This window comes from Fukomys damarensis, unplaced genomic scaffold (assembly GCF_012274545.1).
Source record: "Fukomys damarensis isolate Sample0158 unplaced genomic scaffold, DMR_v1.0_HiC HiC_scaffold_2, whole genome shotgun sequence".
Lineage (NCBI taxonomy): Eukaryota > Metazoa > Chordata > Mammalia > Rodentia > Bathyergidae > Fukomys > Fukomys damarensis.
Window position 1 is genome coordinate 58804806 of NW_022900914.1, and position 17397 is coordinate 58822202.

Consider the following 17397-nt stretch of genomic DNA (forward strand, 5'->3'; position numbering starts at 1 on the left):
GCAGAGCACAGAAAAGCACTAGTGAAGACTCCATTTCTCAGCTAGGAGAAACACAAATGAGCGCCAGCACATAATCCTGAAGAAGATGGGGATTGTGGGGTGATGGTACAGCCATGAGGACTGCACAGTTGTCTCACTACATGCTGGCTTTATATATATTTATCTCTCACTCTCAGAAATACCCTGGAAGATGGAAGCTATTATATATGCACAAAACAAAAGAGATCAAAAGCCATCTATGTTTAAGACAATTAGACAAACGCCATGTTGAAACTTTTATAGCCTTGTTCTTTCAAAAGCTTGTTACAATGCTCTCCACAAAGCCCATTAAAGCACTCAGTGCCCCTTTATTTCTTCCATTCCCCCCAACACCCCCCCCCGAAGAATAATGAATATTCAAAACCACATTCAAATCAATAGTAGATTTATTGCCTGTGTCTGTTATACAGCAGGTGAAAATATCTCAATTTAGTACATTCTAAGTCTCTTTTTGGTTTCCTGTTAAACTGAAAGCCTAGTGTCAGGCACAAGAGTTGAAAATCAGTGGACAAGGGAGCAAAGTGCTGTAGGTTCCTTGTCTTTTGTGATTTCATGATTCATTCCACAGGTATGGGGACTGCTTTGTTCTTTCAGAGCATCTTCCTCTTTTCAAATTCCTTCGAAAACAAAAGAAAGGAAATAAAGAGAAAAGCTCCAAATTCTGAAACCTATTATCTCTAGGACAATCACAAAAGGAAAATGTACTAGGATGAGGGTGCACAAAATAACAGCCTTCAAATTAGTCTGTCAGCTCGAACCTCACCAAGTTAGACATACAGCTTCAACTTTATGTCTCCTAAACCCAAAGGCTGAGCAACATTAAACAATACTTGTTTTTTTCACTGCAGTATTATTATTACTAGCAGGTGCCAAACTTCTGTGTGTTCATCTAAATGTGTAATGCTTGTAGGTGAACCACAACAGGCCCTACAGTAAGGCAATGAAAATAGCTTTGCTCACTTTCTCAGAGAATAAAACTAAATATAGATTCTGTTAGAATTGGAACAAAATGTCAAGAACCTTAGAAATCCTTGAAACCAACACATTAAGCAATACTGAAGATCATAGTTTTCTAAACTGTAACAATTAGAATAGGACAAAATGTGCAGACACCTGCTGCCACTTACTGGAACAAAACGGTAACACACATCTCCGGTGTGAACAAGCTTTTGCTTTTTTTCTCCTACTTTCAAATTAAAATTTTCACACACTTTATTAACCACCCAAACTTCTTTCAAATACTATGACACATAGTATTAGATTCCCAAAGACAAGATAAGCATAGATTGAATAAAACAAAAAGCCCATTTTATTATTCCTGTGACAAGAGCGAAGATTACACCAAATTAGGACTTTTTTTAATTCTCTCTGAACTGTTCCTTATGGAAAAGCAATTTGTGCCTATTTCCACCATGCTTAAGAAATAGGGGTTTTGTTTTGTTTTTTTGGTTATTGTTTTGTTTTGCTTTGTCTTTTTTGTTTGTTTGTTTGTTTTGTCATTTAGACTATTTTAAGCCACAATAGCCTATTTAAAGGAAAAAGCAAAGCAAACAGCTAAAACGTTGCACCTCCAACCTGTAAGCAACAATGGCATCACAACACAGCTAAGGCCAGAAACGAGCAAAATATCCCTCTCTCTACAAAGCTCCCTCCATCCCAAATGCCTCATCATACAGTTTTTGTTACTCAGACTCCACCTGCTCTACCTGGAAACAGAAACTTTTGTGATCAGGGTGGCTATATCCTAACGGCCTGCTCTAGAGAAAACATGAGAAGAAACACAGGCAGTTCTGCACACATGCACATCCACACAGACTTCTATCTTAAAATGGAAATCACAGCATTTATCTCCAAGATGTGTTTATGTATTACCTTGTCACTTACAGAAAAGCAAATACCAGTGTTTAAAGAAGAAAGTTTTAAAATCAGAAAATTTTTAAATTAGGGCATTATAACATTAATGGAATACTATAAGAGCACTAGCTAAGCGATTAGAATGAAATAAAACAACTAAGAACCAGAAGAGAAGACCATGGTGTCCAGGCAGCTAGTGTGTCCCCACACGCAGAAGGCAGTAACTTCAGAGCACTGGGCAGCTCTTAATACTCACCTTGTAGATGGTGGTTCCCAGCTGTGCGGGGGACATGCTGACCACAACGCCTGCACTCTGAAGGGCAGCAATCTTCTCTTTAGCTCCACCTTTTCCTCCAGCAATAATTGCCCCTGCATGGCCCATTCTTCTGCCAGGAGGAGCAGTTAGACCAGCAATGAAGGACACTACAGGCTTGGCATTTGGACCCTAGAGAAAGAATGGTATTTCAAATACTCTGATAAAGAAGTCAGTCAAAACTGGACCTCAAATCCAGATCTAGAACTTCACTGTAAATGTTACATAAATGGTTTGGGCAGATGAAACCCCATCAGTCATCCTAAAAAGAAAAAACAACAACACAAATATTAAACCATGATGAAAACCGAAAATTTATGTGACTTGTGATAATGACTTAAAATTCAGGGTCAGATAGTATTACCTCAACCTGAGTTATGCCTTATTTCATTATTAGTTTTCCCTGAATAAGTGACCTAAAAGAAAAAGATGAAGTGGGAAAATGTCCTGGAAAGGACTCCATTTGCAATGGCTGTCGCTGCATGCCCTGGACAAGGCATGTCACGTCTCAGACTTCTGCATCCTTACCTAGGACAGGAAATGGCTGAACTCGATTGACAGTCAGCAGCCATTTCCATGCTGAAATCCTATGGTGTCTAAGGAGGAAGACAGGGATTGGTTTTATACAGCAAAGTCCGATCCAATGTGCAGCCTAAGATACATAAATACCAAAGAGATTTTTTAAAAATTACATACAAAGTATAAGAGTTTCCTGTGCACTAGACTTTAAATGTAGTTATATGACATATGTTCACAACAGTCAAGATACCACACCGCACTATGAACATATGGTACATTTCACAATGAATGATAATGCATGCTCGTAAGAGCCCAGAAGTAATCAGGCATCCAGGTAAGAGAGGCCCACAGAAGGCAGGACTTGGGCACAGTGGAATATTCTCAAGAGCCTTCATTCAAACTCTGTCATCTTTCCCATGATGAGCACTTCTTAGATCTTATAAAAATTATTGAGGACTTCAAAGAGCTCTTGCGTATATACACAATAAAAATCCATTCTAATGTGTATACAAATATCACTGTATTATATTTTAAGGTAGCTATTCTATAGTGTATCTAATGATAATTATTAGATATTAAAACTGAGTTTTATAAATACTTGTTTATTCATCCTTTAAAACTAAGACACTGTGGAGATGGCAAGGGGATGTGGGGAAGAGGGGAAGGAAGGAAAGAAAAGGGCAAATGGGGGAGAAGGTAAAATTGATTAAGACATGATAAGCGTATGTATCAATTCCCTAAGATGAATGTAATCATTATGTATCACAAACATACAATAATAAAAATAAAACTTATTAAACAGCACTTTTAAAATATCTTAATGAAAAGAGTAGCACTATACATTTAATTTTTACAAATCTTGACTCTTTAACTTCATGTCAAAAGATAACTTTTATACTCAATCTGCTGCAATGTTATTTTAGCTAAAGTAGAAGAAGAAAATATGGCCTCCCACAGATATATAACTTTAATATGAAGAAGTAAGTATTTTAGTTGCCTTACAGTAACCGTGGATATACTTGGATACTATACAAACCTCTTAAAGTAATAATTTCTTACGTGTTAGATGCAGTGTTAGGATCTGAAACTATAGCAATGACCTTTCTGTTCTTTGTTACTCTGAAATCCACTAGTCTGTCTTGCGCTTTAAATGGCTCTTCTAACCACAAGGATTATGTAACATGCACTGGCAAATTGGAAAATGTCAGTTCATTGAGTCATGCAGATCTTCCAAATGCTAACTCATTCCATCCCTCAATATCAACACATCACTGTCTTTAGAATCACCAATCTCATTTTTAAAGCCTTTTTAGTAGAAGGAAGTTGTTAAGCAAAGAGAAGTTTCCCAAAATTTTAATATTCACTTGAAAGCTCAAATTTTATCATGAGCCACAAATACTATGAGTTGCTTTCCTTGATATGGCAAGTTTGCCTTGTTCATTTTGAGAAAAGTTTTGTAAAGTACCCAAAAATCTGAAGCAGTTTTTCTGACAATCACTTTTTCAAGTAAAACTTTTGCTCCATGAAAAGCCCACAATTCAGTTGCGAGGTGTCTTGTTTCCCTTCTCATCACAAGGCACTAACTTGAGGACTGAGACTTTATAGAACTGCTAATTTTTATTGCTTCTTCAAAAACAAAACATTGATAAGTGAAACTGACTTTGTTTGCTGTGAGTGCCTGGCAGAGCATGAGTGGCAGTACAGTCAGTCCCACAGCCCTGGCTCAGGAGGTGCCACGTGTCTGACGCAGCTTCCCAGGAGCCCCAGGACCCCAGAGGTTAAGGGAACCTCTCAAGTTTTACTTAGCTTTTAAAACCTGGCTCGAGCCTCTTCTTCCAAAGGTGGCCTTGATTCTTTCCACACACTCTACAAGTGGTCTTACAGCTAGTTACTCTTCGTGTATCTGCGGTGCCTTTTACATGCTTCTAATGTTATCATCAGTACAATGGCTGGGACCTACATCCATGTGTTCCCTACTAAATAATGGCTTCTCTGAACAAGGGAACCATGATCTAAAGTGGTTCTCAATGCTCAACTGTAGTATCCGTGGCACAGAATTAAGAAAAGACTCCACAGTCATTTGTTCACTCACCGTAGTTTCTACACAGAAGATGAGAATCTTGTATTTGAGTGGTATTAATTTCCACTTGAACCTCTCACAACCCCCCCAGAAGTGAGGATATTGTTATATTAGGAAGGAACAAGATTATGATGAGCCTAATATGTCAAACAAATTTACACTGTGTCCCATTGACAACAGGAGTTGCTGGAGGTTTATTATGTGGAGAAAAATACAAGGAGGCTATAGAAATACAGTATGAAAACAAGACATAAAGTGAGGAGAAAGTAAAGGCTAAAAACAGAAAAACCGGCGAGGATAGTCTCAGTCTAACCTAAGTTTTGCCCAGGTCAGAGACTCTTGTTCCTCTACTGCTGCAATGATGCCCATCACCCCACAGTGTAATGGAGAAGACAGGGTGTGAATCCCGCTGTGGTTCCTGGGCTATACACCACCATTGGCAAGTCATTAAACTTCCTGTGCCTGCTTCCTCATTCATGATAGGATGACAACAACTTCTTCAAAGAATCAAGATAAGATTAAACAACATGACTCTCACAGATAATCACTGTCATAATAACAACACTGGTAGCAGTAGATATCATCTATTGCAAGTTAAACCATGACAATTATTGTGTTAAGTATTTTATGTATCATGTCCTCTGAGCAGCTTCATCTCTGATCTTGTGCACCTTAGGTTCTCAATAAAAATCAGTTCCATAAGAACTAACCAAGAATAAGAAAACGTGCCAAATGAAAGAGAATGTACAGTTAAGTTTCTCCACTAAATTGAAGAGATTCAGAGTTGGGCCTACATACATTTTAACATTCACTTTAATTGTGTAATGTCATGTTAAATCTCTTTTTCTAAAAAGTTAGTTTTCACTTAAATTTCAAACTATAACTTTCTGAGTGCAACAGAATCTAATAACATTTTGCTCCAACCTCCCAATCATCTACTTTATTCTTTCATTTACTTGACATTCACCAGGGCTTCCTATCCCAGAGACTGGGCTGAGCACCAAGAATGCCAGTTTCCTGCCACCCACAACATGGCCTAGATCAAGAGTCAGACGTTAAACATATCTTGCAGAAGGAAGCAAGGCACAATGGAAGGAAAACTGGCATTTCAGTTGGAGTATGGATCTGAAAAGGATCCTTCACTTGCATGCAATGGAAAACAATGTCTAGTTTTACATGGGTACAAAAGGCACTGAGGCCTGTTTCAGAAGGGCAGATGAGCAGGATGGCCTGGGAAAGGAGGGTCTGGTAGGGAAAGGAATGGACGGCAGAGAGGACCCTGCTGAGGTGTTCTGTGTAAGGGAAGCCACAAGGCCGAGCCACAGGGAGGGAGTGACCGCATGCAGCCCTTAGTGTAGACACTCCACTGAGGGCTCAGATGGCACTCAGTGCGTGGAAATGTGGGGTGAGACAGAAATAAAGGACAGTTCTGAGGTTTCTGCCTTGGAAACTTAACAAGTATATACAAGATAATCATTCACATTTTAGAAACAGGTATATAAGATAGGTCCAGGGAAGGAAAAATATGAGAAAAACCAAGAGGATTTCATGGAGAGGATGAAGATGATGGGCCACCAGGGACCTCTGTAAAAACAGTCAATAGAGTCATTCAACAGCAGCAAACAACACAATTATTATGTGCCAGGATTCCTTTCTTGTATGTCAATCAGTCATTTAAACTTCACAACCCTTGCAACAATTCTAGGAGGCTTGGACTACTACATCCCCACTATGCCAATGAGGAAACGAGACAGCAAGGTTAAAGAACATTCCCAAGGTCACATAGCTTCTAAATGCCAGACTGAAGCCAGACTGCTGAAAACTGTGGAGTGAGCGACAAATAATGAAAGTGATCCAGAAGTGAGGGGAAAGTTCAGCCACATCTTATGTCAAAGTTGGGGCTGAAAAATCACCACAGAAGAAAATATACTCAAAATAGCCTTCAAAAAGTCAGTAAAGCACAAATGGACACTGTTTTGTGCCCACCGATTTAAGTGACATTACTGGTTTCTTTAACATTCCAGTATCCATTATTTTTCAGGGGCATTTAATTCATTCACTACTCATTTTTTTCATAAGCATTAAGTTATTTCTATCTGCTTGCCTAGCTTCTGAAGACGGTTTGTTCCTTATTCATCTGTGTCAGAGAAATTCTAGAAATTATTTGCTCCTCCCCTCAGCTCTCAGACATGACAAAGGCAAGAGAACAGTCACTGAGTGTGGGTTGGCAGCAAGCTGCCTCAGTCACTGTACCTCTTCCCGCTCCTCCTACCACCTCTTCTCCCTGCAAATGGAGCTTAATTCCCTTCAGCTAATGAAACTATGACACAACTCCACACTACTCCTTTACACATTTAACTCCAAAGAAGAAGTGACATGGAAAGCCTTCACAGCACACGGACAGTAAAGCTTTTCTACTTGATCTTTGACGGGACAAGCCACTCTATCAGGAAAGATAGAAGTTGGAGTGTGGAAAGATCCTGGAAAAGGGTATAAAGAACAGGATTCTTTAAAAAATCAGCCTTGAGAAAAGGAAAGAACACTTCCCCTGCAACTTGAGGAAAGAACATCATAGGTAGAAAGAAATGTGAGTCTGGAGGTCTTGAGTCGGGTGGAGCTGTCAGGCTGACAGTGAGTGTTCCCCATTCTGGAGGCCATTTTACTTACCACAAAGTACCCAGTGAGGACTCTCAGAGTACAGAAACAGAAAAGGCATTGTGGGAAAGAGGAAGGAGTCCAGAATTTTCTGAGTGTCCGGGATAGAAGGCCCCACTAAGAAAACTTTCAGTTATCTTTCAAGTTTTCTTGAAAAACTAATCTTTGAAAAAATAAAGGCAACTTCCAAAACAAAGAGCAAAGAGCTGTATTTTTCCAAACCCAACTTACTGAATTATGTTGCTTCAAAAATTCTGCAGCATTTTCTTCTGCGTTGCCACCAATTTCACCAATCAATATGATGCCTTCTGTGGCTGAATCACTCAGAAAGATTTCAAGGCAGTCAATAAAATTTGTTCCATTAAAAGGATCACCTCCAATGCCTGAAAAGGTCAAAGAACATCAACATCAGCTGAAAATGTAAAGGTGAACCATGGAAAATAGGTCTAGATCCATTCCAAGTGGTTTCTTATTTTGCCTACCTCTTATTCCTAATGTTTTAAAGTATCATCACTCTTCACTTAACATTCAAATATTACAAAATGCTACATTTACTTTTCTGTATAAATGGTGGTTGGTTCCTCACTTGCACCAAAAAATAAAACAAAACAAAACAAACCAACTTCTTTTTGTTATAGCTCTTTCACAACAAACTTCTTCCCTCTCACAGAATTATTTGGAATTAACCTTTTGCAGAACATAATGCTCACACTCCTAGTGAGGAGTTGATACATGTACCTAACACATCTCTTAATCCCATTCATTTTTGAGAACGATCTATCTCTCTACTTCCTATTATCCATCTTTTATTTTGCTCTTTATTTTTACTCTGGGTTCCTCAAATAAGAGGAACCATGCAATATTTACACGTTGTGTCTGATTTATTTCCCTTAACATTATGGTCTCAAAGTGCATTCATTTTCCTACAAATGACTCAAGTTTCTCTTTCTTTACAGCAGAGTAGTATTTCACTGTGTGTAAATACCACATTTTCTATATCCATTCAACTGCTGATGGGCATATAGGTTGCTTCTAAGATTTGGCTTTTCTGAATTGTGCTGCTATAAACTTTTTACAAATGAAGATTTGTGTTGCAAGCTAATTTTACACCATAGGAAAAGATTAAACACTTTGCAAATTTCTTTGCACAAAGAAAAGCTCTGATATAGCGTGCTGCAGAGAAACCACTCGTAAGTTTTAAGACACACATCAATGAGTAACAGGGTGCACAGTACACAGGCCTTCTGCCTACAGATCCACAGAGGATAATACAGGGCCTGATATGGGGGCTCTACTACAAGCACATGACCCTAAAGAACAAGCAGCTGGATGGGATTAAAGTAAATGTTTCCACAGACTAACTGCCATTGGTAATTTTTAAATTATAAACTTATTGAGGCCAGGAGTTACTTCTTACATTTCAATGACTCTCTGAAAAATGAAGTTTAAGAAGAGAACTAGCATTAAGTGCCAACCATGCGTCAAATCCTCTGCGTGACTTAGCATGTTAGACTTGTCATTTGCTACCCCCACCATGAGATGCACATTACTACCTGCTGTTTATAAATTTAAAACTGAATTTGGAGAAAATGGAACTGGCAAGTCTGTTTAACAACTTACTCCCCACCACACTAAATTATGCTGCGCCTGAGATCGACAATGCTGTGGAAACAGAAAAGTTCAATTAATGTTTTAAATTGGAATTTAGGACTATATAACTTACTATAAAAAAGAAATTTCTGGGGACAAGGGGAAAAAATGAGACCCAAGACCTGGCATGTAAAGGTACAAGATCCCAGTAATGAATGTAACTGTACTATCTACCTAGAATGTACCAATAAATTCAATTAAAAAAAAAAAAAGAAATTTCTGAAATGCTTTTAAAAGGTATTCTAAGGATTTTAAGAAATATTTATAAAAATGAGAAATTCTTCTGGCTTTTGACAAAAAAAGAGTGAAATTATTTTAAACTTACTAGAATTTATATTTTTTAAAGTAAGGGAGGGCAGGGACAAGGGGAAAAAACGAGAACCAAGACCTGTCATGTAAAGGTACAAGATCCCAATGATGGATGTAACTGACTGTGTACCTAAAATGTACCAATAAACTCAATGAGAGAAAAAAATAAAGTGTGGTATGGGAAAAAGAAAGGTGCTAGGAAAGATGACCTTCCTGCACTTCAACTTCCTGACCAATAAGGCAATAACAGTACTACTATTCAGCTCAGAAGTGCCTCAGAGGGTCACCTTAAGAATGAAACAACCTGGTCATACTGGTGCCCATCTGTAATTCCAGCACTCTGGGAGGCTGAGGCAAAAAGATGGCAAGTTCAAGTCCAGCCTGGGCAAGTTAGTAATTGAGCAAGCCTCTGTCTCAAAATAAAATGGTCAGGGGATACACCTCAGTTTGAAAGCCCTGGGTTCAATCCCCAGTGCCACAAAGAAAATAAAGAGTGAGACAATTAATGGCAAAGAATTCAGTATGAAGCACTGAATATAATCACTATAACAACAGAAGTCATAAAATAAGGAAGCATTTCTTCACAGCAAGAAAATTAAGTGATGTTTTCAGGCGTGAGTGATGTCCAGGAGTCACATTTCCCAGGACATTTGTTCTTCAAACTAAAAATCAAATCTTGGACTATGAATCTTGAAACTACATGTAGTACACTTAAGCAAGTTAAATTTGAGATTATAATATCCTTTTAAGAAAATAGTATCAAAATTTCTTGTAAATAATCCAATCAGTAGTTACTGCTATATTCACTCAATGAAGAAACTATACTCCAAAAAAATGATTTTAGCAAAAATTGCTCACCAACACACAAAGACTGTCCCAATCCAACTTGTGTTGTTTGATGAACTGCTTCATATGTCAGGGTGCCCGATCTAGACACAATACCTTAAAGGAAGAGAGTCCAAAGATATTACACTGTGTTTCTATGACAGATCATCATATAGTAAGCTAAATTACAAACATTCTGAGTAACTAACATGAGTATGCATAGAATTCATTCCATGACTTGCCACCCAGATCACAATACTGTCAAATAACAAAAGAAGAAAATGCTTAAAGTAGGGAAGTTTTTAAGATTAGAAAAAGAAAAGAGCACAATACTAGCTAAAGTTATTTTATAACTATAAAAGCAATGCAAAGAAAACCTACATTACTTCTTCTGAAAATCTTTATGCTTTCCTACCTTTTTATATTTGTTCTGCTTAAAAATGTAATGCCTCCACCTAATGAAAATTCTAACCACCCCTATAGGTCCACATCAAAAGCTTACATGTTACTTTCTCTTACAGGTCTTTCCTGATCATGCCCAAACAATAATAAGATAGAATCTCTTAGGCATTTTTGTTTTACAAAATATCACTTCAAGTTTTTAACCTGTTATTTTTATGACTGCACTACAAACAGAACGGCTACATTAAAAGACTAAAAACAATAAATGTAAAGATATGAAGCAACGGCAATACCCATACATTAACGGTAAGAATGTAAAATAACACAGCCACTTCACAGAACTATTTCGCAATTTCTTCAAAAGTTGAACATGCTCAACCTTATGACTTATTAATTTCATTCCACAGTACTTTGCTCAAGAAAAATGAAAACATGTCCATAAAAAGGTGAGTCTACATATAATGTTCATCTTACCCTTGTTCCTAAGGCTCAAACCTGGAAACAACTCAAATGTTCACTGTGAGAGAATACATAAATAAACTGCAGGAAAACCAGAGAACAGAATACTACTTAGCAGTAACATCAAATTAACTGTGATACATGCAAACGTAGGGAAAAAAACAAATGTTTACTTAAAAACCCCTACAATCTTTACTATGTGGAATTATAACTGCTTCTCATTATATGTGGGACACAGAATTGATTCATTATAAAACTTCTGGTAAATTTTACTAAAGTGATCTGTAATCACAAAGTCTCTTTGTGAGTTTTGAGAGTTTAGAGCAAAGAATTTATTTAAAAACCTTTAAGAAACAAACACACTCACCAACTCTTCCTTTCTTGTGAATATGGCCAGGCATGATGCCAATTTTGCATTCTCCAGGCTGAAAGTATATTACCGTTGTAGAAAAGTTATTTTTAAAAAGTTGAAACCCACAAGTCATACACACAACACAGGAGAACTGACTCAAAGCTACTTAGCCTTGCGAGAGGCTAACTCTGGGCTTGTTACTTTTTGCACTCACATTGATGACTCCAGGGCAGTTCGGCCCAATTAGCCTCGTCTTTCCTTGGCGAAGCAATTTGTGCTTGACCCGCACCATGTCCTGCTGTGGGATACCTTCCGTGATGCACACAACCAAGGGCATTTCTGCCTCAACAGCTTCATCAATGGCAGCAGCAGCAAAAGGAGGAGGGACATAAATGACAGATGCTGACGCTCCTGTCTGTTCTTTGGCCTGGAACATTAACCATAAAGCGCGTGATGACTGCATAAGTCATTAACAGTGTAAAATAAATTCAACAGCATGATTTTATTAATGTCCGGGTCAGACACCACCAAGTGACATAGGATGTCTTTTCTTTACATTATCCTGTTCACCACACCATCAGAAAAGAACAGAATCAACTACAGTGTCTTCTTTACCCCCTTTAAATTCCAGTGTGACTTGAATGGTTCTGTGACACTGCAAATGATGGCAGGTCAGTAAACCCAAAAGCACTGCCTGACCTACATTTGCATCCCTTCATTCCTATGGCCATGCTCAGTTTTACTGGTCCACTGCAGACACACACTGACAGACACTGGCGCACGTACCTACTTAGTACCAAAGCATCTAGACCTCCTGAGAACGATAGGATAGGGGGCCCTCAGTGCTTAGAACCCAGCTCTCAAACATCTGTTCTCAAATACATTCAGTAAACAGTATCGTGAGACAGTAAAAATGAAGTTCTTGCCTGATATCTCTTAATCTGAATGCACATTTGTTAGAAATAAACTGAGCAAAAATGCACACGTATAAATGGTATATGATGAGTATGGGTCAAGCAAGTGTTACGTTTGAGTGCTATCATCCTTTACGATGTAAAGAACCTGCAGACCAACCATCTGGCCACTGCTCTTCCCTCTGTGGACATGAACAAGGGCCAAACATTCTGTCTTTACAAACTTCCTACATATATTGATACAACTGTACCATCCATGAAGATGAGACTGCTGATGATCTCTGTATCTCCAAGAGTAGCAGCCCCCATTCTGTGACAGCCTTATAAGAGGGTTCTATGCAAGTCTCGGTTAAGGCTTCATCGCATCTTGAATCTTAGTATCTCCGCTTCACAAATTAACATGCTAGGCACAAGGTCACAGAGCCAGGAAGTGGCAGAGTACAGATTTCATCCTAAGTACATCTGATTCCAAAGTGCCTGCTCATTTCAGTGACAGCAAGTTGCCTCCCTATAAATGTTAAATGTATCACTTAATCAAAAGAGAAAACAAAACTTTCACAAGATTATGCTATGGGATTTTATAATGGATATGAAAACTAAGCTACAGAACATATAGACATAATTAAAAGAAGGAAAAAAAGGAAAAGACAGTGTCTTTGGGAATCATCACTGAATGATTCCCACATTCCGAGAGACTGAGAGCTTCCTCTATACAAACCTAATGAAAAGCACTATCTTGACAGTAACAGAAGGATAAAGTCGGAGGAGGCTGACAGTTCATTCATAAGTAATGTGACAGGTTAGAAGTAATTTTCTTAAAACTGCATTTAAGATGATGATGCATGTAGGTGAACAAAAGAAATAAAAACTAGGTTTAAACCAAAAGAATTCTTATCATGGGCATGTAGGTATTTTATGGAAAAATATTTCCCAAAATCCTCACCACTTTAGGCTATAAATATTGCCAGAAGCCAGACTGTGACAAGTACAATGTGCTAGGAAGTCACAGGGGATGAAAAGTACCATTCCTACTAATTTAGAAAGTTCTCTGTAAGAGCTACATGGGTAAGAAATGGTATCTGTAAAAAAAAAAAAAAACTTATGGAATATTTCAAATGCTACATATGTATCTGTCACTATGAATAATAAATAAACTGCTTAGTAACAAAAATATTTCTATTTTCTTTTGTTTGGTCTTTCTTGAGAGGGTCCCATTATGTTCTACAAACTCACTATGCATCCCAGGCTGGCCTCAAATGCACAATCCTACTCCTCCCTGAGTGCTAAAATTACAGGCATGCACCCAAACTCCTAGCAAAACTTTCTTTTAGGGGGGGAAAAAAAAGGCTCTATAGAACATATTATTTCTAATGTTTTATTCTTAAAACAGCAAATCTAAAACACAAATACACATATACAGTAACACTATCTCCAAGTTTAAAGTAAAATGAAATCTCTAAATTTGAAAGATATGTTTTCTTTCCTGCATGTTAGGATTAAGAGTACACATTAACCCTTATTTGGTTGTATTCAGTCATGAGATTAGATCTGAAAATGCAAACTTTTAAAAAATGCAATACTTTACAATATATCAACACAAAGTACTAAATTTATTCCCAAGTTTTTATAAAATAGACCAAAAATTTGTGCAACAGTTTCTTCTAAGATACTAGTTTTTTATAAATTTCATATAAAAGTGGAAAGACCGTGGAGGAATACATACTAATCTTAAATTAGCTCTCTAAAGAGGAAATCTGAAGTATGGAAAGCACTATGAAATTTAATGTTACTTACGTTTATGGGGTCTGAATTTTACAATCAGTACATATTGGTTTGGTCACAAGTAGTTTAAGACATTATTCTAAGAGTATTAGTTAGAAGCCAGCAATTTGAAGAAAGAAAGACCCTGCAGTCTGCCAGTCTGAGTCAGCAATTCAGTGTGTTCACATTGCTTCTCGGCCTTTTGGCTAAGATCTAGTGCAGTGTTCACGCAGGACCACACTACTACTCTGAGCTACTTAGCCACTGTCAGATGAAGGCTGACATCCTCATCCTCTGCACCGTAGTGTCCTTGGCTTTACAGTGGACCTCATAAAAGCACCTACTTCCTGTAAGTAGTGTGGCAGTGAGACCTAAGCGGGCCAGTGTGCACCAAGCACCTAACAGTGGTCTGACACATGGCCCACACTCAGGAATCTAGGGATGGCTACTGACACCTGCACTACAACCATCCTGAAAGGTAATGAAAGGATAATGAGCCAGACAGAAGCCAGGTCACAGCTCTTCTTCCATGAACAGATGAGACATGGCAGCCAGAGGCCGTGGGATGCATCTGTTAATCCCACTACTCTAGGAGGCTGAGGCAGGAGGATCTCAAGTTCAAGCCTGGCCTGGACAATTCCGTGACTTTAGTGAGACTCTTACCTCAAAATAAAAAATAAAGAAGGGCTGGAATGTAGCTCAGTGTGAGGGCCCTTAGTTCAATCCTTGGTACTACCAAACAAACAAAAAAGAATTGATGCATGTCTATAAATAAAAATGACATCCTGAGTTTCAATACAATTCAAATCTCCCCAGATTACTGGATATTCAAAGAGCAAATGAGTCTCCCAAAGAGACACAGTTAAGATATCTGCCCAGAGAACGCTTGCTCTTCTCCTGCTTTTCTTTTCTTGCCAAGCTCAGGTACGATGAATTACCTCCTTCACAGTATTAAAGACGGGTAAGCCCAGATGCGTCTTGCCTCCTTTCCCTGGTGTGGTTCCACCAACAAGTTTGGTGCCATATTCCAATGCCTGCTGGCTATGAAAGGTGCCCTGAGGGGAAAAAGCACAACACCTGTGAAAAGACGCAGACTGGGAAGTATGCAGAGAAGCAAAGACAATCTTAGGAACTCATGCAGGTTAACTATTCCCAGGAAATACACTTGTCCAGCATTCTCAATAACTTATCAAACACCTACGGATCACGATGCAAAACAGTCTTCTGCAAAACCAAAACAGCCATTTAAAAAGTCTTCCTAAGGACTGGGGATTTAGCTCAGTGATTCCACCACCTGCCTTTCAAGGTCCTGAGTTTGATGCCCAGTTCCAAAAAATAAATAAAAAAATAAAAACAAATTTTAAAAAAGCCTTCCTTCTCTAAGACTTACATGTACAGCCAAACAGTGGCTAGGGAAAAAACAAAACCCTCCTAAACCAGTCTTACTTTACACAAGTGTCAGTAACCTTAAGTGAGTCTTTAACCTGCCCAGCCTTCATCCTGTACTTCCCTAGCTATTCACTTTCCCTCATAAGCCATCACATTACTAGCAATTCCGGCACAATGATTGTGTTACGGGAGGTCATCGTGCCCTCTGCAGAACACTCCCTCTTCCATCAGATGCCAGTTCTATATCCTCCCCCAGAATCCATCCAGATGTAACAACCAAAAACGGCTCCACGGACTGGAAGATTCTTTTTCACTGGGCTGCTGGGGCTTTGCGTTCCCTTGTTTTTCTTCTTTTCTTTCTTTTTCTCTCTCCCGACTTGTCTTTTCCATCTAAATGTGTGCCCTTGGTGATGTTCTCCCTATTCATGACGATAAATAACACCCACACGGTGACCCCTGCCACACACAACACCCCACGTACCTAAGCAAGACCTCTGCCTTGAATTCCATACTCACAATGCGAACTGTTTATTTAACATCTCCATTTAGAGAACCAGCAGTCGTGCCAAACTTAACATAGTCCAAAATGTCCCTGATCACTCCCTTCTCAGTCTATCCCATCTCAGTTAGTGACAACTTCTTTTCCTCCGGATGTTCAGATCAAATCCACTGAAGTCATCCTGGATCCTTCTATCCCTCTTATATCCCATATCAGGTCCATTAGTAAATCTTAGGGCTCTATCTTTAAATGATAATCAGTAACTTCTCCCCCATCTATTGCTAGTTACCACCTTGGTCTAAGTTAGTTCAACTCCTGACAAATTGTTGCCTGTGCCCCCTTTGAATCCATTCTCCACAGCTGTCACAGTAATCTTGTCAAAAACATACAAGTGAAAAAGATCATGTTATCTCTCTGCTTGAACCTTCTAATCTTTTCAATCTTAATTCAGTAAAAGCCAAACTGGTTTACAAGTCAAACACGCAGCCTGTCTCTCCCCATGAGAACCCCATAGCTGCCTGCCCTCATTTACTGTTCTGCCATTGCTTTCTCCTCTCCAGCCATGCTGGCCTTGCTGCTTCCACACATGGCCTTGCTGAGCCCTCTGCATGGAATACACTTCCCTTACCTAGCCATTTGGTTTACTGCCACACTTTTAGAGCGTGACTCAAAAGTCTAACCTAAGGCCGGGGATTTAGTTCATTGGTACTACTGCCTGCCTTGTAAGCACAAGTTCTGAGTTCAATGGTCCTGGTACCAAAAAAAAAAGTCTAACCTTCCTTAACTATGTGCTACAATACCTCCCTCTCTTCTGTCCAAAGACTCCACACAGAAACAGATTCTTTTCCCTCATTTGTTTTTTCCATAGCAGTTATATTTTCTAACACGTCACATAATTTACTCATGGATTTTTTAAAATATATTTTTCTTTTCTCCACTAAAAAGTTAAAATCCATGAAGAGTTACTGCTGTTTATTTTCTGTTCATTGCAATATGGTACCCTCAGTTGTTGAAAGACAGTTGTTGAAAAACAAAGGGTGTCTGTGGTCATTCTCTATGAGGACCTAAAATTGCTCAATCAATTATTCAAGTTCTTAAATATTTAAGACATAAAAAATATGGAGCCTTAAAAATTGCAGAAGTTTTCTGATTCAGCCCCTTTCTCAATAAAAGAAAGTTGGCACCAACTATCTTACATGACTGATTTAAAGGTAGTGACAGAGTTTTTAGAAAAAACAAAAGGCCAGTGTTCCCTGTCTTAAAATAGTGCTATTCAGGGACAGGGATATAGCTCAGTGGTGCCACCATCTGCCTCACAAGCTCAAGGTCCTGAGTTTGATCCCCGGTACCAAAAAAAAAAAAAAAAAAAAAAAAGGC

At 38.6% G+C, this 17397-nt stretch overlaps 1 protein-coding gene across 1 annotated transcript in view; it reads right to left on the reverse strand.

The window, feature by feature from the left end:
* Positions 1–407: 407 nt before the first annotated feature.
* The window catches only part of Suclg1 (succinate-CoA ligase GDP/ADP-forming subunit alpha), a 26725-nt gene continuing 9735 nt past the window's right edge, over positions 408–17397 (reverse strand). The window contains exons 3-9 of the mRNA XM_010610837.3: positions 15071–15187; positions 11672–11884; positions 11473–11530; positions 10278–10361; positions 7692–7843; positions 2150–2338; positions 408–656 (exon numbers count right to left, since the gene is read on the reverse strand). Coding sequence (XP_010609139.1) covers positions 630–656; positions 2150–2338; positions 7692–7843; positions 10278–10361; positions 11473–11530; positions 11672–11884; positions 15071–15187 — 840 coding nt within the window. The 3' untranslated portion in view covers positions 408–629. The remainder of the gene's footprint in view (positions 657–2149; positions 2339–7691; positions 7844–10277; positions 10362–11472; positions 11531–11671; positions 11885–15070; positions 15188–17397) is intronic.